Source organism: Opisthocomus hoazin, chromosome 3, assembly GCF_030867145.1.
Source record: "Opisthocomus hoazin isolate bOpiHoa1 chromosome 3, bOpiHoa1.hap1, whole genome shotgun sequence".
In the NCBI taxonomy this organism is placed as follows: domain Eukaryota; kingdom Metazoa; phylum Chordata; class Aves; order Opisthocomiformes; family Opisthocomidae; genus Opisthocomus; species Opisthocomus hoazin.
The window spans coordinates 86,854,276-86,873,515 of NC_134416.1; the positions used below are offsets into that span (position 1 = coordinate 86,854,276).

The 19,240-nt window shown below is 48.3% G+C and overlaps 1 protein-coding gene across 1 annotated transcript; it reads right to left on the reverse strand.

Moving 5' to 3' along the window:
- Positions 1 to 1,293: 1,293 nt before the first annotated feature.
- On the reverse strand, positions 1,294 to 6,098 carry EDN1 (endothelin 1). The gene is made up of 5 exons (XM_075416942.1): positions 5,674 to 6,098; positions 5,408 to 5,561; positions 4,237 to 4,395; positions 3,854 to 3,961; positions 1,294 to 2,464 (listed from the first exon to the last, which is right to left on the reverse strand). Exons 1-5 carry the CDS (start codon positions 5,735 to 5,737, stop codon positions 2,326 to 2,328), a joined length of 624 nt encoding a protein of 207 aa, XP_075273057.1. The 5' UTR covers positions 5,738 to 6,098; the 3' UTR covers positions 1,294 to 2,325.
- Positions 6,099 to 19,240: the final 13,142 nt, after the last annotated feature.

Sequence of the window (19,240 nt, forward strand, 5' to 3'; positions counted from 1 at the left end):
GCAACCACTGATGGGAGAAGAGACGGCAAAACAGTGACCGTTAGTGAGATGTCCTCACACCTGATGGAGGCCACCGACCCAGGCGTGTCCTGAACGCAGAGCCCCGAGGGTGGCTCCGGGGGCCGCATCCTGCCCTGCAGAACGGCAGGAGCTGCCGGCTCCATCCCACTGCTGGGGCCAAGCTCTGCTGTCAGATCCCCGCTGCCAGCACTACCACCTCTCCACCGAATTGCTGCCCCAAAATGCAGCAGAACAGCGTGAAGTAAACATGATATGGGCTTTATTTAGCCTTACGGCGTTTGGATGTGGAAAATGCTGCAAACAAGTGAATATTGACAAGAAACCCAGAACAATTCCAGAAATATTTTACAGTCACTGCTGTCAGTGTTTGTAAGCGTCACACACCTTGCATTGCACTTGCTTTTAAAAGTCTGTTTCTAAAAACAGCCAAAACACTCAGTTTTATCCATGGATTAACTCTTGTTCTTTTTTTCCCTGTAGGATCAGAGATAATTAAATCAATTTATTTGCTTTAAGCATCTTTCCAGCTATAACCACTTTAAGCCAACATTTGGAAACGAGCAAAGTTTGACTATTGCTGTATCTCTTTCCTGGGCTTGGGCCAGGGTCCATCGAGGCCTCCATCTTTAACATGCATGGGCTGGGCTGAGACTTTTAGGGTAGCAGGGTAACAAGTAACATAATACTGCCTAGTCCAATAGAGCCTACAAAGAATCATATAATAGTTTGGGTTGGAAGTGACCTTTAAAGCTCATCTAGTCCGACCCTCAAAGCATCCAGTGTGTGCATTTTTTTCTCTAGTTCATCTATATCCAGCACCTCATTGGACGTATTTTAATTGTACAGTAAATCCAACACTAGAATTTGCACAAAAGACATTAGCCATGTGAGAGTGCTGCTCCAGGATAAATTTATTTGGCCAATTCACATTTCACCATAAAGTTTTGGTGAGTAAGCTTGAAGTTAGAACAAGTATTATCTGTTGTCTCATATCTGGCACAACCTTTCTGTGTTGTGATCTGGCTAATCTGACAGAAAGTCAGTCATGTATGCACACTTCACCCAGGTCAGCTTTGTACATGGGGCAATGCACCTCCATGATCATGGAGCCACAGCCTATGGAAAAAAGGGGCTTATGCAAAACCAGCCAATACAATAATTAAAAATATTTATTTCTGAAGATATTTACCTTGATAGGCATAAAGCATTTTCCAATTTCATACAGAAATACATAAAACTAGCATAGACCAATATGGCCTACTTCAATGGGTATTCAACATGGTAAATATAATGAAGAACTTGTGTGAATATAAATACAAAACACAAAAAATAAGCACATAAGATTGAACCTGTAAGCAAATTCAACAATGTGAACAAATTCACATGCTATAAACATTCACCCAATATTAGCCTTTTGACATAATTCAAAACAACCCTTTGTCTTGACACATTTCCACCAAACAAGGCACTGAAAAAAATCTCACAACAGCCTCTGGTACATCCCCACTTTAGTGCATTTTTGGTGGCATGTAAGACACAACAACCTCTATTATTAGAACTTCAGTTAGCCAAATATCCTTGTTATGGGAAACCTAGTAGCGTCCTCTAACTTTTATTTTATGTTGAAGAGTCCTTTGGTATCCAAAACCAAAGGACTTCGACTACACAAACAACCACAGTGTCTGACCCACATTCGGATAACTCTGGCTGTACAAGTAAACTAGACTTCTGAAAAAAGGCAAAGGGTTGCAGCTGATTAGTAAAGGCAATAACAAGGTGTAAAAATAGTCTAGCAGGAGTGCAACAAACAGTACGCGAGGTAGATGTGTACATATGCAGTAAGTCCTGATTAAAGTAGCACTGTGGCTTTCATTTTTGCATTTCAATCAAAAGGTAGAGTTTTTCACTTTGGAGTTTGTCCACTCAGATCTTGCTTTCTGTCCTTTCTAAGCACATCTGTGAGGTCTTCCTTGCGGGATGCTTTTGATGTAGACCCTGAAAGTTGCTCAACTGATGGGTAACATTCTGGAAGCAATACTCAAATGTTTCTTCAGAAAGACAGCTTTTCATGTATGTTACTGCGGATTCCCCTTCACCCCCTCTACCCATTCATCCGAATTCCAAAATGATGAAATCCTTTGCTTTTATACCTCCAAATATGGGACTTCCTCAGTGTTTTGCTCTGCTGCGCAGACACTTGGACAGAGAGGCCCCTTGCCATCGTGGAATGTTAGAAGTCAAGAGAGAGTTTTGGTAATGTTTTGTCAGCAAGTGTGACGGAGAGAGGTTAGGGTGACCTTCTCACTAGGATGCTTTCAGGCTTCCCCAGATGCTTTGCCTTTTGTTCGCCCTGTTGTGCTTCAGCTTCCGCCCTTTCTGGAGCTCAGCCTTCAGCTTTGCAATACTGAAGGAAGCTTTGATACTGTTACCAATGGCTTCCAGCCTACAAAAATATGAAGTATACATTTGTTGTTACAATAGTGAAGATGCATCTCCAGTGTGCAGACATTCAAGTTTTTACTAAAGAAGGTTCAGTCTAGATTTCTGCCATGGGATCCTCAGTCAATATTGCTATACATTGTTATGCCTCTGCTAGTATTACACTTAAGATACTTGGAATACTGGATTCAGAATTTAAATGCAAACATTAAAACAAGTTAAAATATTCATTCAAATATAGATGCCCTAGACTTCCTTACATAGCACGTATCCAGTCAAGGGGTCTTCAGTGGCATTCTTTTCGGCTGTTTTGTTTCTTTAGGCAAACATGATCCTGGTTCCAATGAATGGGTGCATTTTTCAAGTAAGTAAGCAAGCCCCATTTTCAGAAATGATTTAAGACTTCCAGGGCCTAAGTCTCATCATCAGGCTGTCTGTTCCTGTAAAAAAGCTGTTCTGTTCTTGAAAGTAGCACTAAAGAGTCTTCTTTCGTATAGGCAGACTTCTGCATGCCATACTTGTACACGGGCATATGGCCGAACAGCGAACGTCGGAGCTGATACAGCTGTACTAACACCCAGCTTTCAAAGCTGACTTCCCCTCTGCGGGGTTCACAGCAGCTCCGAATCCAATGCATGCGTCTCTGCACTGCGCTGTGGAGTGATATTGCTGCCTACTGGTGCCCAACTGATTACGCACGGACCTCAAAGGGCAGTCCTGAAATTCACCCATAACCTCAGGTATTAAATTGGGCTCAAATATTAATTTAGCTTTCATTTTCCCTTTCCTCAATCTTTTTGCAGTCATCTCCATCACTAACACATCCTGTACTCATGTTACACAGGTTTATTAGGCAATGTAAAGGTAGATAAGGCAGGTAGAAACCAGACTCCTGCAATCTCAAAGGCCAGCCACACCAGCCAGAAGAAAAAATATATTAAAAATCTGAATAGATCAATAATCATCTTTTTTTCTCTCCAGTAACATGCAGTAAAGTATCTAAGAAAAGGCATTCTGATTCAATTTCATTTTAGAATAGTTGAGACATAACATTTTTAAGTAGTGAACATAGTGGATGAACATACTAAAATAACAGGCTCTACTTCTGTCAGTATTCTTTCATTTCATGATCTTCTGAAGTCTGGCGTATCTTTAGGCCTACAACTAAGCCTGCTTCCTCTAAGCAATGGAGGATGCTGGGCAGAGCTCAGCACCCATGCTTTCACAAGCTGAAAGCCCACTGCATGAAGAAAAGCCCTTGAGATATCCGCACCGATTCCTCTGTAAAGCTCAAGCTGAAATCACCAGCTAAGCCCACGCTGACCAGAAGGCAGGTGAACTGTGCTCTCTATTGCTACTCCGGGGAACTACAACAGGATGAGGAGAAACTCACCGCTTCATCTTCTTGCTGTCAGCAAGCTGTCGGTTCACGCATTTGGGTCCAGCGCAATTGCCAGCTCTGTTGCTGTGACGCGAGGTTTTCTCCACTGTGGACTGAGCCCTGTTAAAAGGGAAAACGCGCTGCTGTTAAAAAAAAAAAAAAATACAAGTCTGCAGTCCACAAGCTGAGGCATCTCATCAACCACTTCTCAAGGCATGTAATAAGCCACCTTTCTGGGCCAAACCATAGTATGTGTCATAGCAGCATGAGCGCTCAGGTAGGAGGCAAGGCTCTGGGGAGATTATTTGCTCAGCAAGTGCCAAAATGAGCAAGTCTACCACAATCCATCCCTTTTACATGCACTGCCTTTTAAAGAGTAGCAACAACAGACGCACCAGAGATCTTTTCCTGTCTGGCAGAAGTTCAGACATTTCTTGTCCTTCTGGTTGGCACATCGGCATCTGCTGCTAGGTTCAGCGAGCATCTCCAGCACCGTGTGCTTCAGCGATCTTCTGGATCGAGAAGGGCCTCCGAGACCATAGGGAACAGTCTTTCTACAATCAAAGAAACAACATGAAAGTCATTCAAACAGTTCCGTGGGTTCAGACAGCAGGGTATTTCGGGTAATCTTATCGATGGGATTGACTGCGTGAGTAAAGGTTGTGGGATTGGGAATGCCTCCTTGGTCATCATTTCCCTGCAAACGCTTCGGATGATCCTGCAATATATTCATTAGCATGGCTACTGACAAGGCTAATGATCTTTTAATTGGGATCTCAGAAGGCTGCTGTGCCTCTCTGTGCAATAGAAAAGCAATAAAACCTCATCTCTTTGAGCTTTGGTAATTGCCAACACTGAAAGCAGCAATAAAAGCCAGGAGCAGACCCACTCCGCTCCGAGGAAACCCAGCAGCAGAACAAATCACCAGAGTCAGTGTCGGCAGCGTTAGGTGAGGCTCCGGGTCACTACTTTTTGGGGGGGGAAGAGCATAGAAATGGACACGGGACATAGCCCTGTTAACACGGCAGATGTGTTAATTTGCTGCAAGGGGCAGTGAGGAACCAGCCCGTGCCCCAAGCAAGCCTTCTAGCCTCCTAACTTGTCGGAAAGGAGAGTGGCCAGACAAATTCGGGCTGGCAAACACATGCTTCTGGCATTTTGTCTACTTCTGATTCATAGCAAGAAGCATCCTGCAGGCTTTGCTGAGCAGCGCCCAGAGGAAACGGGTTTTGGGAATGCAGGTGTGTTAGGGCTGTGGGGAGCCATCGGCTCCATCCCGGTGGGCAAACCCTCCCTGCTCGCTCCCGGCCTACTCGGCGGAAAACGCGGGAGCGGGGGCAGAAGCAATAGGAGAGATCGTGAAAATAAGCATCCCTTCCTCCCCTCCCCGTTTCTGCAGGGGGGGGAGGGATTGTGGTGCTTAATTTTTCCCTCTCCATCCTCCCCTCCCTCACTCCCCCGGCCCGTTTTTCCAGCCACAGCGGAGCCTGGCGCTGGGTCCCTGCCGAAGCACCCCCCGGGTTCTCTCGAAGCCCCCCCAGGGTCCGCCCGCTCCGGCTCACTCACTCGGGGGTGTTGATCCAGATGATGTCGAGGTGGCAGAAGTAGACGCACTCCTCGTCCATCAGCGAGGAGCAGGAGCAGCGCCGGGCCCGGCGGTGCGAGGCAGCGGGGTCGGGGCCGTCTGGGGTCGGCGCGGTTCCCGCCTCGGCTCCGGGGGCTGCGGGAGGGAGCGGCACAGCTCAGCGCCCGCCGACACCGGGCCCCCGCGCCCCTCTCCCGCCGCCGACCCTCACCCCCCGCGTCGGGGCGGACCGGGGACCGGCACCTACCTGCGGGCAGCAGCCCCGGGCAGAGCACGAAGAGCAGCGAGACGATCATGTGGGGGTAATCCATAGCAGGCAGAGGAGAGGACGAAATTAAAAAAAAAAGGGCGAGGGAAAAAAAAAATTTAATAAAAGAGGAAAAAAAGGAGGGAAAAATCTCTGCGTGAGTCAGGACGGAGAGCCGCGTCCCCTCCGGTGCGGGCCCCGGCGCAGGCAGCGGCTCGGTGCTCCCCGGCGCGTCTGGCCGGCGCGGCGGTCCCCGGCGCCCTTTTATAGCGAACCCCCATGGAGCGGGTAAACAGCCCCGGCCCTATTTTATCCCGAGACAATGTTATTCTGCTATTAGTCACCGCGCGGCAACGTGCGGGCCGAGATAAGCCCCGGCCGGGCAGGAAATCGCCTGCCAACTTCAGAGCGGCGGCGGCGGGAGGCGGCGGAGGCGGCCGGGGGGGCCGGGGGAGCACCGGGGGCGGGGCGGGGCGGGCCGGCGGCGGGCCGCCAGGGGGCGCCCTGCCACCCGGCGCTCACACCGGCGGGCGGGCGGGCGGAGGCGCGGCGGTCGCTGGGGGAGCGCTCTCGCCCCGAACGACGCTAATTGTTGTGATTATTGCCGGCTTCGTTGCCGGTGTTGTTATTGCTATAACGGCGGGGCGGGGCGGGGCGGGGCGGGCGGCGGCAGGCGCGGTGCCGCTCGCGGTGGAGGTGTCGTGGTCCGCTCCTCAGGTTGGCGGGCGGCCGTTGGAGCGGCCCCGGCGGGGGCTCTGGGCTCGTCCCGCTGCTCCCGCCGCCGGCCCCGGGGAAAGAACCTGTTGAGTTTACCCCCCCGCTCAGGGAGCCGGCTGCGGGGAATCGGGGGCTGCCGGAGGGCCGGGGCCGCGGCCGCGCCGAGGGGGTGCCCCGGGGGCGGTGGGGCTGAGCTAGGCCCGGCGTGCCTGACCCCCGCCCGCTCTCCGCAGGCCCAGCCGGGGGGCTGGGGGGTGGAGGGGATCTCAAGCGATTAGGTTTGGCAGCAGCGGTGAGGCGTTGGGGTATAACCCCCCCCCCGGTCTCCATGAAGCCGGGGGGCTGCGTGGTCAGGAGGAGGAAAGGCCCGTGGGCAGCCTTTGCCTTCGGGAAGGTCAGGGCGAGGTTTTATCCCGGCGTGTTTGTGTTTGCTGCCTTGTGGTGAGGTGCAGTAGCTGGCAAGTGGGGAAGCTGGGCGCTTGAGAAATGGCCGGGGCGATGCTGCCGTAAATACACAGGTCCGTGAAATCCCCCGAGCTCCCGACCGGGAAAGCCAGCCTCGGAATATAAACTCAAATGAACTGGAGTGCCTGTGATCCGACGTGGAGCCGTTGCGCTGCAAAGCGTGCCAATTTCACCTATGATAAATAGACAAGGCTCTCTTGGTATTTGTGGTATTTCCGTGCACTGTGCTGTAATAATAGAAGTGACCTTGGGTATCACAAAGACCAAGGCTGTTAACTGCAATTTGCATTGTGATCTCTAAGGTGAATGGCTATTTTTTTTTTCAAGTATTAAATTATACTGTACTACTGTATCATAGCGGACAGAGTGTCTGTAACCGTGCTGAATCAGAATAAAAGTCCATTTAGCTGGTATCGTTTCTCCCACAATGGCTGTAGGCAGAAGTGGAGACTAATCCTTTCCTCGGTAGAGCCTCCCTGCTTCTAACAGGATGAACTTTAGGGGCTTTCTGAGAAATAGCGAGCATTTAAACCATTACGCTGAATAAACACCAGTGGCCCCCATCCTGAGATGGTCATACTTTTTTATCAAAGGTTCTCTAAAAACTACCCTATAAAACATCTGTGAGTGCAGAAAGCTGGGCTGTGCCTTTTTTTTTAAATTTCGCCCCCCACCACCTTTCCAGCGTGGGAGTTTATTTTTCAGAGCAGGGATTGTATCTTCTTGTGTGTTATGTCTTGTGTATGTAGGGCAGCACTTACCAGAATACCAATGCATCTGTACCTGTGTGTGTGAATTATTGCCGTTATGATAAGAATCTACCAGCAGAGGTCACCTAGCTACATATAAAAAGCAATCGTAGCCCACTAAAGTAATAAACTTTATCAGTACCCGAAAGTTGGGAAAGAAATAAGGTGATTTTTTTTTTTTGGCTTCTTGGTGTCCAACGGAAAAAAAAAAAGAAAAAAGAAAATGCAGTTTGTGTGGGTTGAAAGATAGCTATCGTTTCTGTATAGAATACAAATATGCATAGCCTTTCCAGGCCGGTCACTTAAAGACCGTATTTCATGCCAGCATTTACTTAAAAGAGATTTTTTTCTGAGATTCCTCTTTGTAAGATGTGCACTCGAAGCCAAAATGACTCACATTGGTGTAAGATATTTTCATCTTTGTCAAAATGCCTTGTTAGAAAGTATTTAGTTAGCTGGCAAAAATGGCATGCATGTTTCTGCTGAGTAACAAAGCACAAATATTTTGCAGAGACCTCTGAAGGTGCTATTCCTTTTTTTAAAACAAAAAATCTTCAGCAATTTTTGGTAAGGATTCATAAATATTATTGTTGTCAGAGATCCATATCCTCTGATTCAGCGATTTCTGATAGCTCTGCTTTTGGATCTTGAGGCTGACCAGAATCAAGCTATTCCTGTTGCTTGTTTGAGTAATGCAAAAACAAATTTATGTTCAGTTGCCAGCGGTCTGGATGGGTCATTTCAGACCAGGGGGATTGCCAGGCCAGGAGGTGGGATTCCCCAGGAAAGGGGCAACCGCCTGACCCTTGCTTGGACACCGGGAGGTACCAGGCAGGTCTGTGCCAGGCAGAAATACCCTTTGGGAGTTTTTCCAAAGAAGGAAGATTCGCTCACTCTGTAGCTGCTTGTAACAGGAGTCTGTAACAGTATGGGTCACGGTAGGGGTCTTACAAAATAAGCAGAACAGGACTAAGATTTGGCTAGCAGGCAGCATTTGTAGAATGGACACAGAGTCGTGCGCTGTCGCACATAGTCGTGTGCCCAGCGAGCTGTCCTGGTGCACACCAAGCCGGCTTGCCCCGAGGGCCAGGACGTTTGTGCTGTGTTTGCTCTGCTGCCCCTTGGGGCGAGGGTGGAAGCAGGAGCTGACTGCCCCAGCAGCAGGCTGCTTTCCCTTTCTAGCTGGAGCACCCTGGCCAGCCACAGCTGAGACACTGTGCCGTTATGGGGTGAAAATTTAGCTGGCCAGCCAGGCTCTGGTTTCAGTGTTCCAGCTAGAAAAGGCCATGGCACTGGCTGAGTTTTCTAAAGGACGTTTTGTATAGTGTTAGAAATGTGAAATGCCTGCTTATCAGAAAAACCATAGAAGGAGATTGTAAAGCTGTGCCTTTCTGTCTAGGGGACAAGGGGAGCGACATGCTGTTTTCTGCAGATTTGAAACACTATTCTCCATTAAGCGAATGTTGTGTAACTTGTCCCTTTATTTCACTCCCTGCCCCTCTTGCACCTTCCTTTCCTCTTTGGGCAGTCCAGTCCCCCTTGTGCCCCTTCTTGCACAAGAGGAGGGGGGGAAATTCCCCCTCCTCCCTTACATAAAATGCAAATTAAAGAGATAACTAATTTAGGTTTCTTGGAAGTGACCTTATTCTCATCTGCTGCTACCCAGCCCACAGTGTATGTAACTCCCTTTACAGATGTCAGAGTCCTTGGGCAGAAGCAGAATTTCTGGAAAACTACCTTCATTTCTCCCCACCTGCCGTCAATGTGCTTGTGAAAGGATGTAGGTGCCTGCCTCACGCTGCGTTTGTGGACCTCTGAAAGTGCTGAGGAGAGGAGGAGGGTCAGCCACTAGCCCCGCAGCCTCAGCCCCACCTGTCTGTAGCAGACGGCCCGGCCCTCTCACATCAGTCCCATCAATGGCCATTTGCCTTCCAGAATTCACTCCACATACAAAGCACTCTTTAAATTGGGGAGGAAGGTGACAGCTGTAAGACACTTGGCATGGAAGAGCCGTTACCAGGTGAGAAAAGAAAGCTCTTCCAGACCATGCATGTCCTGGCACCAGGTGGCAGTGACTAGATACCATTTAAAATACAGAAATCAAACCCAGCTTAGAGCTCAAATAGAAAATCAACTTTGCTGAGCAAAGGTCACGGTTTCTCCCAGGGCTAAAACTGTTGTTACCAGGGACACAAGGAGGATGGTTTGCAAAGACTGAGGTTTCAGAGGTACTGGGGAAACCTTCCTCCCACCTGTACTTTCCACAACAAAGAACTGGAAGCGTCAGGGACATGTTTTGCTGGAAGCCAAGCCAATTTCTAGATGAGGGGAAACATCAGGTGAGAAAAGGGAAAAGATTTGAACAACCTGGGAATAAAGATTCCACATAGCTTTTAGGTGAGAGTTAACAGGAATTTCCCCCGTACTTCTGCCCCCTGTCGCTGGACGTCGTGGGAGAAGGAGCGTCTGCTTCCCACTGAAGCGAGCCACAGGGGTGCTGGAGGCACTTGGCCGCCCCCCGTCCCAGCAAGCTGTAGCAGCTCCTCCTGTTTCCATCTTTTACTCTGCATTTGCTCGTGTGCAGGAGCAGCAAGCACATTATCAGGAGCAAGGCAAAAATATTCTGGGGAAGGGGCTCTATGCCTTATCCCTGTGCTCTTTGCAGACATGTCTGCCATCGGCTGTGTCAGACACAAAACGCTGGGCTGGATAGCCTGACCCTGTGGGACTGTGATACATTCTCACAGCTATGCTCGGACTCTAAGTTTGTTTTGAAAAAACGAATGTATTTCTGCATGGTCTTCAGCTCCATTCCATCAGTCAGGTTCAAAATGCAAGCAGTATGAGTTGTGTCTTCTACAAGTGTGAAAAGATGGTAAAAGGTTACACGTGTCAATGTGCCTCTTAAGAATGGGTTACGCAAGCAAAGGTTTAACTATAGTAAGGATGATCATCAATAAATACAAGAGATTCATGGAAAGACTGCAACAGAAGGATTTAGTGAAGAAAAGGAAAATACAGAGCAGAAACTGTCACTTGTAGAAAATCAGATCTGGTTCTGTATACAACCTCTTCTATGAATACAGCAGCATATGACAGAATACTTATTTGCAAATAACAGTTAGTGGAAAATGTGCTTTATCAGGTTTGTTTACTTATTTCTTGGCAAGTCTGGCTTGCGAGGAAGTCAAACCCAAAGCATCCAATTAGAAAATCTTCCAAAGCAAATCCCTAAGAGCAGTGCAGAGTGCTCTGACTGATCACCTTGCTCCTATCGACAGCGTGTTTCAGAGTTCCATATTCTTTAATAAATGGCACTTTCCTGTGGTTTTAGCAAAGAATTGGTGATGCCACTCCCATGCCCAGAGTTGGGAATTGAAGCAAGGAAGGCAGTACTCATCCCGTCTAAGGTCTAACCCTCTGCTAGGGTTTCTAAATTAGATGAACATCTTATCTCACCTGGTCTCTGAATTGCCCCCTAGACATGGAAAGGGGCCTGAGGTGCTGACAGTCCTAAATTTAGGCACCATCCTCCTCTTAAGGTCTAGAATTAGCTGGGGATGAATCCAAGGCGGTGACTTGCCAAGGGTCCTCTGAGAAATTGCTGGGGTGGGGTGGAGAAATGAACCGAGTTCCTCAAAGTTGTGTCCTGTATCCTGCCTGCTACATTATCAGCCCTCTCCAGTACACAGAGGTTTGCTTATCAAAACTGACTTTTCAGCTGTTTTTATTTGTCCATCTCTTGGATTTTATGTTGCTTTGCTCAGAAAAGGTACTTGCGAGATCTTAATTTCATGCAGCTCACTCAAAGATGCTTCTTTGAATTAACGAATTCAATTGACTTTTCATGCCTAGGTTTTTCACCTATCGTGTGGCTTGCTCCACCTTTGAAAAAGACTGTCTCCAGGGCTGAAGTTAGTAGATTTCTGAGCTCTAGCTGGCTCGACCCTTTCCTGAGTGCATATAGGCCTTGCTGAAATGAAGGTAATTAGCAAACGCATTGTTCTGAGAATGGTGTTGAACTTTCTTTGCAGCACAGCCCTGTAGCTATCACATGTACACCCCCCCCACCCCATCCCACCGCCCCTCCCCGTGACTGTTTCGCCACCTCCATTTTGAGCCTGGGGCTGGGTGAGCTGGTTTGCCAGTTCCACTGTTTCCTTTGTGAGAGAAAGGAGTATGTGCTAGGAAACACCATGGGTTTAGATGGGGCCTGAGCCATAGATGTGGGTTTGTTTTCCTTTGGTTACTTGTTCCAGATACTTGTTTTGCTCACAAATCCATTAGCGCTATGCTTCCACGCATCATTTTCTGGAAGGTGGACAGGAAAGCAGCCGTGTGAACCATTAACATTAAAGATCTACTCATTGTCCATTTGGGCAGATGCTTCTGTCTGTCACTTTTTCTGACCACGGCATACTTTGCCTGTAAAAGAAATGCTGATGGCCTCTCTCCAGCTGCAGTTCCTGGTCTTTGTCTGCACTTGTTTCTCCCAGGAGAAGGCAGCTTTGTGAGGAAGCATTGCATCAAACGTGCTCCAGATGTTTCTCGCACCCAGTCTTCGCTTGACCAAGTTACACCAAAAGCTGTCAGAGGAGAGAAGCTGTAGATAAACTAAAATAAACAAAAATGAAATAAAATTCAGAAGCTCTCCTTATTTTTAAAGAAACAATATGAGGGACTCCCTCATATTTTTCAAGCGACATACACGCATTAAAAGACCTACTCTGTGTATGAGGTAAAATATGGACCACACAGATCCAGGAGTTGTTATGGCAATTACTCACTGGTGACAGGGACGAGAAGGGGATTTCATTACCTGTCAGGGCCAGCAAAACAGGAACAGCAGCTTGAGAATCGCCGATGCCCCCAGCGCTGAGCCAGGATCACCTTACGTCAGCCATCCGCTGCTGTCGGTTGCAGGAGCGAGCCTGTTCTCGAGCGTGTGTGCAGACAGCCGCACCGGCACTGCCACCAGCGCGCAGCGAAGCGCCTGGGAATGGGAGGGGGTGAGGAACCACTGGAAGGGAAGGGGCTACATGTGTTTCCTGGTTCCTGTGAGCAGCTAAAAAACCAAGATGCCTAATGCGGCTGTACGTCGACATTTGCCGTATATGATGGGAGGGAGGCCAGCTTTTCTGGCTGCCTCCACTAAGCACCCTCGAGGCATGTCTCTGTTAGGAATTTTTCACCAGCCGTTTCCCAGAGCTCAGCAGAACCCAAGTCGGTACCAATGGGAATCCCTCTGCAGGCTTGATGCCTGCAGCCAGACCTCTCGGTGTTGCTATGCCATGCGGATTTACTTGCTATGAGAAAAAAAGCCAACGCAAATTCCTCCGTTTCCTACAGGCATTCAACCTTAGAGTTGTACGTGTTCAGCTGAAGTGGTGGAGCCTGGGTAGGACAGGTACCACATGGGCCTTCGCTCTGATGGGCTGGTGCAGCAGAGCGCGGAGCGAATGCACGTCTGTCTTTTGACAAAAATATTTCGTGGGTGTTGAAGACTTCTTCCGCTGTTGCTACCAGTACTGTACATGCAGAAAAGCACTGATCGCCCTTTGACTAATCCTGTTCAGATTAGCTGACTGAGTTGTAATTACCCTGCTCCCATCAGCGTCACTGTACGTGAGCAGCTATTGCCTTAAGAATTGCTCCCTAGTGTCATTTTCCCAACATTTATCATCTTTTCACAGTTTTTAATGACATCTTTTGCTTATTTAAGAACAAACATATTCCACCGTTCCTAACAGGAAACTGTAGTATTGGTTTCAATTTCAACAGACACAGCCAGGAACAGCTGTTTCTTACGCTGGGTTTAGGATGAGTCTTGTGGAAATATGAACAGTATATATCACACAGTAGAGTTCTAGCCATCAGCTGACAGAACAGACCAGCTTTCCTCAAATTCTTGCAGCTACATTTCTTTCTAAAGTGAAAAGACTCTTTCTGAAAAGCTAAGCTAGTTTCACAGCAGTTGAAACCGAGTGGAAGCGGTTTAAATTTAGTTTAGGAGGCCAGAATAGTAAGGAAGGTCCAAACCTGACTAAAACAAAGTTTAGCATTGTGTTTTCAGTACATTTCATAAGTAAGTTATCCATATAGTTTTGTTCCTAGTTATTAAAATGGCTTTAAAATCACAGTTTTCTTTAGAATAGTGAAACTTCATGAGGAGAAAGTCCAAGCCAAACACAAGGAACAGCAAAGGTATCATTCAAAGGCCTCATTTCTGAAGGAGCTTTTCTCCTAACACCACATTTTTTAACGTTTCTCCAGCCACTGGTTACCAGAACTGTAACTTTTCCCAGAAGCAGAGCTGGCAATAAATTTGAAAATGTTTTATTTTGCGTAATGGGAAAAAGAAATAAACTGCCTTGCTTCCTTTGCTGATGCTTGCTCTTTGAACGGGGCCATATGACGCAGCCGAAAACTTTGTCTGTTTGTTTGCAGCTTGCTTCCCTGGCAAAGTGGAAGTCAAAAGCAACAAGGCAAAGTGACCGGCTCAAAACCCACTTATCTTCACAGGAAACCGGTTCAGGATGAAGCAAACCAGAAATCCCCACTTCCTTTTTCTAAAGAAATTCCACTATCTGTTAATTATCAGATGCCTGCTTCATTTTCTTCCACTGCTCTTGTTAATAAGAAAAGGAGGAGGCAGGGTACCTAAGGGCACCTACCTTTTGCTGCCGTTACTACTCACAGTTTTTCCATTCTGTCACTTCTCTCCCCATAAGTATCAGTTGGGATCACAGAATCACAGAATCACAGAATCACAGAATGTTCGGGGTTGGAAGGGACCTCTGTGGGTCATCTAGTCCAACCCCCCTGCAGAAGCAGGGTCACCTACAGCAGGCTGCACAGGATCTTGTCCAGGCGGGTCTTGAATATCTCCAGAGAAGGAGACTCCACAACCTCCCTGGGCAGCCTGTTCCAGTGCTCCGTCACCCTCAGAGGGAAGAAGTTCTTCCTCATGGATACTTGAATGAAAATAGCATCCTGTTTCCCTTGCAGTTTGTTCAGGGCTGTGTAAGATATTCCTTACAACGAGAAGGTGGGATTTCCAGCACTGGTAGGAAAGAGAGGTTTTTACTGGAAACAATTGTCTTCAGCGAAGAGCTCGCTTGCTGCGCGTGTGCCACGGGAGGCACGTGTGCTGCATGGAAAATAAACTGGTGGATACTCAGCATAAATCAGCTGGCTTCTCGGACCTTGCAAATGGCGCTGCACTAAGAGAAATTCTGGGAAATGAGCAACTGGGGCCAGCATTGCCTGTGTCCGAAGCTGCTGCTGGAGGTCAGACAACCCGTTGCCACGAAGGGTGGCAGTGCAAGGCCTCCCCAAAGGACAGCAGGGGTGCAAGCCGTTCAGCGGAGCCCTTGGGGCCAGTGCTCCCTCTCCCCGTCCTCCTCCCGAAGAACAGTTACGGTAAGCAGCTGCTTTGAGATAGGGAACCTGCCCTACGTTCCCTTGTAGCAAAGTACACTGTAGCAAAAGGAGGTGCTGATTAGTTGTGTGCAATCTAAACTGCTGTTCCTTAAAATAAAAATACTTTTTTTTTTTTTCCTCTCCTTTTCTTTGGTCTTATCACCAAGGGCATGGTTTTCTGAAAGGTTATTTGACAGCCTGGAGTCCTGAAGCAGTCATGTCGGCCCGCTGCACTAGAAATACGGCTGAGCAATGATGGAACTATGAAGTGCTGCATCCTGTATGCAGTGTAATTTTGGCATTTAACTCAGTCACAGAGCAGCACAAACCATGAAAGAAGAGTGAAAGATGAAAATCTCAGGAGGTCAAGCGTAAAACAGAGCATGAGGAAGAAACATGGACTTTTGGGGGCCATTTGAGAGACAGTTCCAACAGAACGTCCATGCAGCTGCCGAAATTGCAATGTCCCCGCTGCTGGGCTGGGTTGAATAGGTAACCTGTGCTCAGTGGTGTCAACTGGGTGACCGATTCCACTGACTTCGAGAATATCTTTAAGCGTATGCTCAAGTGTTTGCAGAACGGGTGTCGGATGTGTTTCGTTCTGTGGGGTGACAGCACGTGGCAGAGTGCAGGTGACAGAAGTATTTCAAACATCTCTAGAGCTATTGCTTCCTTGTAAACATCAAGAAAGGCAGTTCATCTTCCTGGGCTCACAGGTGCATATGGTTACCCTGCTGTGGTCACCTGCCTCTTGTGGAGTGTGCCCCTGGTGTATGAAATGCAGAGGACCTTCATTGAACAAAGGGCATTTCTCTTTTTTAATGAGGTTTAAACTTAGTCTAAGGGGCTTCAGGGAATGTTAGTTTTTTCCCCATTCAGCTCTGTCAGAGGTGTGGTTCTCTCACTGCAAGGATTTAGTGATGTTTTCCACGTGTCTGGGGCTATCAGAACTATTACACAGGCGGCTATTCTGGATCTTAAAAGTGGCTATTGACATTTCTTTGAAAGTTTCTCCCTGGACAGGGAGGCCAAATGTAGGAAAATATCAACCTGGAGGCGCAGATAGATCCAGAGCTAGTCTGCAGTTGTGGTACAGTTGCTGTTATGTAGAGCTACTTCGTTATAACAGACTTTGGTGATGCAATACACTTCATGATGCATACCCTATGGCATAAAACAAACAAAACCAATTCTGCCTTTATAGACTTAGCAATTATTTTTAAAGTTCTCACTTGGGAGAGGCCAGCTACGGGTTTATAGTGGAAAAAGAGGCTGCAAAAAGGAAAAGGCTAGTCTGGAAAGAAGAAAATGAGAAGGAGGTAGAAAGTTAAGGCATATGGATCTGTTTTCTGAAGGAGCTTGTTCACCAGGTTCAGGAGAGTGGATCTGAATGCAAGGAGAGGAGCCTGTGTGGTTCAGTGCAGGAAATCACCACCTCAGCTCAGCATCAAGGTCCCGAAGCAAATGGCTTGCATGAGGAGAAGAGACAAACGGCTCTTTCCCTCAGTAGGGCTGTAATCCTGCTCCGCTCTGGCCCAGAGATGCTGATCAGCTACTCACGACTAAAAAGCTGTGATATGGTGGATGGCGACAACAAGCAGTTGCAAAAGACTGCATTTGCTTAATAGCTAAAAACTGAGGTTGTGACTTTCACAAATTAAAAAAAAAAAAAAAAAGCCTAAAGCCTAAACCAAGTTACTAGCAAAGTGAGCCCATCTTGCCTGGGTCATGGAGGTCTCCCAGTTAAAGTGTCCTGCTGGGCTCCTTTTGGGGTTGGCTGAGTTTCCCCTCCCAGTCCCTCTGACCACAGCTTGCCCTCTCAGAGGGCTTCCAGGTCTGCAGTTACTGTTCAAACCAGTCCACTCGGTAAGGTGCGGCGCAGGGAATGGGGAGCACTGAGACTTCCAGTCTCGGGTAGGCACGGCACTGCGTAGTCACTGCGGCCGAAAAGAGCTGGACCCCGGCCGTGCTCGCCTCCTCCAGCCTTACTACAGCTCGCATACCTCTAGGTGGTGCCTCGCCCTAAATTTTAATGCCAGGAGCAGGGGAGCCGCAGCCCCGGGCTGGGTTTTGCCCAGCAAGCGATGCCGCACCGCATCGCCCACCATGCCCTTCCTGGGAAGGGAAGAGGAGCAGGGGGTCCACGCTGAGCCCCGCTCACCCAAGCGTTGCTGGAAAAGTACATTTGCTTTAGGCAAAGGAGCCACAGCCAGAACTAGAGGGATATTCCCCCCCCCCCAGCAACAGACATGCCTGCAGTTCATCCAGACCCCAGGCACAGACTTCATCTAGCGCTGAGACACCTTCATTTAAAGCCACTGCCGGTCAGGCCCCTAATCCCAAAGAAAACCATCAGTTGCTTTGCTTTGAGGCTACTGAAAAGCCCCGTTAGCTAGACAGCAGGTGTCTGTAAGAGAAGTAACCAAGGTTATATACCCTCAGACTGAAGTGCTGGAAAAATGAAATGCGCAGGCTCATGGGTCATCAGTGGGAGTGGGTGTCTGTTTCTCCTCTACAGCCTATTTTGCTAATCTGAGCTGTGTTAAAATTCTGTGGGTAGGGCAGGAGCAACTCCTGGAAACACCTGCGGAGCACAGGATGCCTGTAGATGGTATAGAGCTGCTCCCTATCCTTCACTGTGAGGAAGGGCAATATTAGGGATTGGAATTGGAAAGATACCCTGAGTTTGTTAGGTGTGGAGAAAGCAGTTCTTGGTATTTCTCTTTACATCTTTGAGGTGAGGGACATCTACCAGGGAGGTTCACAGCCCACCCCTTCATCGTGCCTCCTCCTTTCCCACCATGAGACTAGGAAGCAGAACACCCCCTCTGTTTTGAAGCAAACTATTTGGTATGTGCAGCCATGCTGTCCTAGTTTTGGCTGGGATAAAGTTAATTTTTTTCCTACTAACTGGTATAGTGCTGTGTTTTGGATTTAGGATGAAAATAATGTTGATAACACAGGGGTGTTTCAGTTGTTGCTGAGCAGCACTCACACAGAGTCAGGGCCTTTTCTGCTCCTCACACCACCCCACCAGCGAGGAGGCTGGGGGTGCGCAAGGAGCTGGGAGGGGACACAGCTGGGACGGCTGACCCCAGCTGACCAAAGGGATGTCCCATACCATATGATGTCATGCTCCATATATAAACTAGGGGAAAAGCTGGCCAGGGGCCACTGCTCGGGGCAGGCTGGGCATCGGTCAGTTGGCGGTGAGCAATTGTTTTTCATTCTCATCACTTGTTTTTCTTGCATTTTATTTCTCTCTCGTTTTTGTTATTCTCCTTTTCATTACAATTTATTGTTGTTGCTGTTATTATTATTAATTTTTTTTAATTTTAATTCAGTTACTAAACTGTTCTTATCTCAGCGCATGGGTTTACTCACTTTTACCCTTCAAACTCTCTCCCCCATCCCACCAAGGCGGGGGGGGGCTGGGGCAGTGAGTGAGCGGCTGTGTTACTTAGCTGCCGGCTGAGATTCAGCCATGACACATGCAAAGTCAAAATCGACCCTGACACGGCTGAGGCAGCCCCAGCTCCCACCTGCTCATGGTGCATTCACGTATGTCCCCTGCACACTGGAATAACACAGCTCCCTGGCTCCTACTTGGGAAGATGGGAGCAGATGTGGAAGACTTGCTGTTTTCTTTCCCGCTATACCCTCCTCTCGAGAGAAATGACAATGCCCTGTATTTGGTATGGGAAGGAAGAATTTGCCCTTGGGCTTCCTCCTTGCCGCTACAGGTTTCCATGAACTTACATCTAAGGGGGAAGCAAACCAGGGACAAAGGAGGAGGCGGTGTCGCAGCTGGAGGGACATCTGAGGAGGGTCATCACGCTAGTTCAGCCCTGAAGTAGGACATGCCCAGCGGGAGGAGGGTGGACATCTTCTCTGACATGCACTGCTCTCCTGAAGAGGCTAAAGGATTAGCCCTTGGATTTGTTTTTCAGATGATCCCGTGCTAACAGCTTTGGGTGGATTTGGGCTGACTTCTGCACATCGAGTCCTTTGACCTTTTAATCCTTCTGAAATAAGCTATTCCTTTTCCTCCCCCTAACTCCCAATCCTGCCAGATCGCCTTTTGTTGTTTTTCTCTTTGGACATGTTTTGAGAGCTTGCAGCAGCTTTTCTGGTGGGCTGGGGAATTAGTTGGCAGCTCTGGCTCCTTCCTCCCACCGGGCTGTACCTGGGGCTACATGTAGTTTCAGGGCGCT

Bases quoted from the DNA above. Each gene is read 5' to 3' on its own strand.
- EDN1 (XM_075416942.1), bottom strand. From the start codon at position 5,737: ATGGATTACCCCCACATGATCGTCTCGCTGCTCTTCGTGCTCTGCCCG. The intron at 4,396-5,407 runs GTGAGTGAGCCG...CTTTGATTGTAG, and splicing joins ATCTGGATCAACACCCCCGA to AAAGACTGTTCCCTATGGTC. The intron at 2,465-3,853 runs GTGAGTTTCTCC...ATATTTTTGTAG, and splicing joins GACAGCAAGAAGATGAAGCG to GCTGGAAGCCATTGGTAACA.